Source organism: Haliotis cracherodii, unplaced genomic scaffold, assembly GCF_022045235.1.
Source record: "Haliotis cracherodii isolate W230 unplaced genomic scaffold, xgHalCrac1.p SCAF_14, whole genome shotgun sequence".
Taxonomy (NCBI): domain Eukaryota; kingdom Metazoa; phylum Mollusca; class Gastropoda; order Lepetellida; family Haliotidae; genus Haliotis; species Haliotis cracherodii.
In genome coordinates this window covers 11,025,949-11,030,206 of record NW_027266269.1, presented here as the reverse complement: position 1 = coordinate 11,030,206, position 4,258 = coordinate 11,025,949, and the positions used below count along the sequence as shown (strand labels likewise).

The window sequence follows — 4,258 nt, the reverse complement described above, 5'->3', positions numbered from 1 at the left end:
TTGTTGCTAGAGGAACACCACTACGGTGCCCGTGTTATAGACGCCAGTTGGTGCTAGAGGAACACCACTACGGTGCCCGTGTTAAAGATGCCAGTTGTTGCTAGAGGAACACCACTACGGTGTCCGTGTTATAGACGCCAGTTGTTGCTAGAGGAACACCACTACGATGCCAGTGTTATAGACGCCAGTTGTTGCTAGAGGAACACCACTACGGTGCCCGTGTTATAGACGCCAGTTGTTGCTAGAGGAACACCACTACGGTGCCCGTGTTATAGACGCCAGTTGGTGCTAGAGGAACACCACTACGGTGCCCGTGTTAAAGATGCCAGTTGTTGCTAGAGGAACACCACTACGGTGTCCGTGTTATAGACGCCAGTTGGTGCTAGAGGAACACCACTACGGTGCCAGTGTTATAGACGCCAGTTGTTGCTAGAAGAACACCACTACGGTGCCAGTGTTATAGACGCCAGTTGTTGCTAGAAGAAGACCACTACGGTGTCCGTGTTATAGACGCCAGTTGTTGCTAGAGGAACACCACTACGGTGCCAGTGTTATAGACGCCAGTTGTTGCTAGAGGAACACCACTACGGTGCCCGTGTTATAGACGCCAGTTGTTGCTAGAGGAACACCACTACGGTGCCCGTGTTATGGACGCCAGTTGTTGCTAGAGGAACACCACTACGGTGCCCGTGTTATAGACGCCAGTTGTTGCTAGAGGAACACCACTACCCTACCCATGCCGTTGTCATTGACCTCACTGTATGTTTCATCCGTTTGTCGAAATGTATCAGGTGAAGAGCTCAACCGGTCTGCGACACGATGATATTCAAGCTCAACCTCCTCCTGTTGAGCCTCTCTGTAACAGATACGTTTGTAGTCAGCCCTGGTATGAACAACCATGTTTGTGTGCAAAACATACCACATTTGTGAGTTTCTTTTTTATTATTTCAAATAGGAGTTTTAAATAGGTTCCACAATTCTAACATGGTTCTGATGGCCAGTTTAAATCATATTTTGGTGGTAACAGCATATATTGCTGTAAATCAGTCTTGATTCTCAACGGCGTATACAAAATGAAGCAAAATATAACATACTCACCGTTTTGTATCCCACATTTTCAGGATCTGCGCGACAACTGTTGTGCACGCGCAGAATACACAGACCACTGATAACGTCACCACTGCAAGGTTTAAATATGTGGAGTATCTTCCCTCGTCATGGGGACCTGAAACAGATACTAATAGAAAACACTAGTTGTCATGACAGCGGGATACATTATGATTTCATTAACACAATTATTACATAGAGGCACACAAAGCAGTTAAGTCGTTGATTGGCTGTTGTCATAAGGGCTAATGTAAGAATTTAAAGGTTTGAGAAGATTTTGGATTGAATCTTTGCTAAAAGGGTTAAAACTATCAAGATATTTCACTGATTAAGACAACTGGTGTTGCAAGTTTTTCACAAAGGCATTCTACATATCAAATGAAAGCTCTCTTTATGCCCTTTCTAGTGATAATAGTCATATATATCTCAATAAATGGGAAATTATCAGTCAAAACCTGATTTCAGACACACATATGCATGCTATATGACATAAGTTTGAGAACATACATACTAGTAATCAGAAATAAGGGCATATATCGGGTCTGCATGCTGCTAGGGGAATGTGGCATTAACGAAGTGTGTTTCTATTGTCTCAGGAAGAACACGGGACACGAGAAATTACTATTCTGTGCAATAATTAATGTTTCGTGAATCTACCTATGAAGTCCAATACATGTGAAAAAAGTAACATATATACCTTAACCACGTTGCACGTCAACACTTAGCAGCCACATTTGTGGCAGGAAGTAAGATATATGCGCAATATTGTTTTGGTGCTTTACTCTTCTTTGAATCTATCATCTGTACTGACATGTACTGTTTGGGGAGAAATTCTAAAAAGTCCAAAAAACAACGCTCTCTTTTCAATCAAACTAATTTGGTAGCTTCATTTCCATCGTTCAGTAAATGCCGGTCTCAAGAATAAAACACGAACATGTAAATTTACTGACATTTTGAATAATGTAAGTGACATATTTATACTGATTTAATTTGACTATTTCGTATTGTTGGTCACCGTTACGGAATCTATATGTCTTTGTCATATTCTTTCTGCTGGTTCAAGACACCGTTCTATGGCTCAGAGCCTTAAGCATAGACATATTTTACAAATATGATGTCCATGGTTGCAAATCGTTGCACATATTCTTGTCTTACATGTTCCTGTTATTGTGTTGCATGGAGAGCATCCACTTGAACAGTTCTTACAGCCAGTCCCGTAGTAGGAGTCCTCACAGCCAGACACGCAGGAGGAGCCAAGCTGACAATACCCTCCATCACAACCGCCTGGACATGCTGTACAGTTACCTCCTGGACTGTCACATGGAATGTTGCAGCTGGTGCCTCGATATCCTGGGACACACCCGTTGGTGCAATTTTCACTGCCACTGTTTGAAATGACGCACGTATTATTTCTACAGTTCTTGCTGCACACAGAATAGCATTTCTGATCGAAGAATCCAGGGTCACACTCAGTGATGCAATGTCCTGATATGCTTTCACAGTCTGAACAGTGTTGGTTATCCTTGCACTGGGTGGCTGAAATATCGATACAATTTGCTATTACATGGCATAGATATGTAATTTAATAGACCGCCTCCGAGGTCTAGTGGTAGAGTGTCCGCCCGGAGAGCGGAAGGTCCGGGGTTCGATCCCCGGACTGGTCGGCTCGGAGTCAGTTTAATGTGTCTGAGTGGGGTATTCATGTTAAGCTGCGGCATGGTATCTCAGTGGGCTAGCACTATAAATCGGCATCAGACAGGTCTAGTACAAGCAGCCACACACACACACACGTACATGCACGTCGCTATATAAGTGCAATAATCTTGGACGCGACGTTAAACCCAATTTCACCACACCCATGTAAAAATATTTCAGTAAATATTGCTAATGTAAAGCTATCATATATTTAAAAGAAGTTGCGCTGACTCTAAGTCCCGAACTATGAAGTCTCACAAGCTTACACTAGCCTACATAAATAAAAAAACCTGTCGTACAATTATGACAACTAAATCATCACTAATCAAGGGGAATCTACTTCATCATCAATTAACATTTGTTTGTTGTTTAACGCCGCACTCAGCAATATTCCAGCTATATGACGGACGTCTGTAAATCGAGTCTGGACCAGACACTCCAGTGATTGACAACATGAGCATCGATCCACGCAATTGAGATACGATGACATGCATCAACCAAGTCAGAGTGCCTGACCACCCGATCCCGTTAGTCACTTCTTACGACAAGCAAAGTCGCCTATTCCAACTCGGATCTTCACGGGTCTCATCGATTAAGAATTCTGCAAAGTTTGAACCTTTTAAATAATGATCCACAATTGCTCACGCTCGAATTACGCTTATGATCACGCATGCATCCCTGTGTGCCCGAAATTAATTTCCAAAGCAGCAAATAATGTCACGTAAATCCATATGAAGTACACAACATGTGGTAAAACAACATCTGTACCTTTAACCCCAGTTCCTGGAGAAGAAATGGTCAAACAGCTAAAGCAGAACATCGCCCATAACAAATCCATAGTGTTCTGAGAAAAAGAATTATTTAAAATAACATGTTAGGATGGGCCACTGGTAGGTGGGAGTATAACACAATAGCTTTAAACAAATACGTCGTACAAAACAATGATGACACTGACTGATGTAAAAGCAACACAATAAAAACTTCCGCATAATTGACGCCAGAAGCATGAACTATACATTGCAATATATTGTTTATACATTTGAAACTACATATGTGGTTTCAGGAGTTATAAGGCTTTGACAATAGTAACGATATAAATGTGTTATATATATTTTGCTTCACAAGTATACATTATTTAACACAAAACACCAGTTGACAACAGAGAAATATGTGCATACTTGCTGTTGTTAAGACGCCGTGAAATACAACCGAACAAATACACTGACACTCTTATAACCTTTATGAAACTAAACACTCGAAATGTTAATGACGAACATAACTGGATTTCTGATATGAGGAAGATGAAATTGCATAAACAATATGAGCTATATAAGGACATGGCTTCTTGCTGGTTGACAGACGCATAAATGAATAGCTTCGAAAGGTGACGTTTTCCGGGTCCTGTGTGATTACACCAGCATCACGAAAATACAGCCAAACAGCTTCCGGTCTAAAA

General features: G+C 41.6%; 1 protein-coding gene across 2 annotated transcripts; it reads right to left on the bottom strand.

Moving 5' to 3' along the window:
- Positions 1 to 711: 711 nt before the first annotated feature.
- LOC139460542 (scavenger receptor class F member 1-like) lies at positions 712 to 4,024 on the bottom strand. 2 transcript variants are annotated; one of them, XM_071242009.1, is made up of 5 exons: positions 3,981 to 4,024; positions 3,571 to 3,646; positions 2,293 to 2,643; positions 1,099 to 1,225; positions 712 to 856 (listed from the first exon to the last, which is right to left on the bottom strand). In XM_071242009.1, exons 2-5 carry the CDS (start codon positions 3,638 to 3,640, stop codon positions 712 to 714), a joined length of 693 nt encoding a protein of 230 aa, XP_071098110.1. In that variant the 5' UTR covers positions 3,641 to 3,646; positions 3,981 to 4,024. The 2 variants fall into 2 exon arrangements, 1 of the variants encoding a protein (XP_071098110.1); XR_011652805.1 differs by lacking the exons at positions 712 to 856; positions 3,571 to 3,646; positions 3,981 to 4,024 and having other exon boundaries at positions 1,173 to 1,225; positions 2,263 to 2,372.
- Positions 4,025 to 4,258: the final 234 nt, after the last annotated feature.

Excerpts from the sequence above, each read along its gene's own strand:
- LOC139460542 (XM_071242009.1), bottom strand. The coding sequence starts at position 3,640 with ATGGATTTGTTATGGGCGATGTTCTGCTTTAGCTGTTTGACCATTTCT. Across the intron at positions 2,644-3,570 it reads TCCAGGAACTGGGGTTAAAG|CCACCCAGTGCAAGGATAAC; the intron begins GTACAGATGTTG and ends TCGATATTTCAG. Across the intron at positions 1,226-2,292 it reads TAAGAACTGTTCAAGTGGAT|GTCCCCATGACGAGGGAAGA; the intron begins GCTCTCCATGCA and ends TATCTGTTTCAG.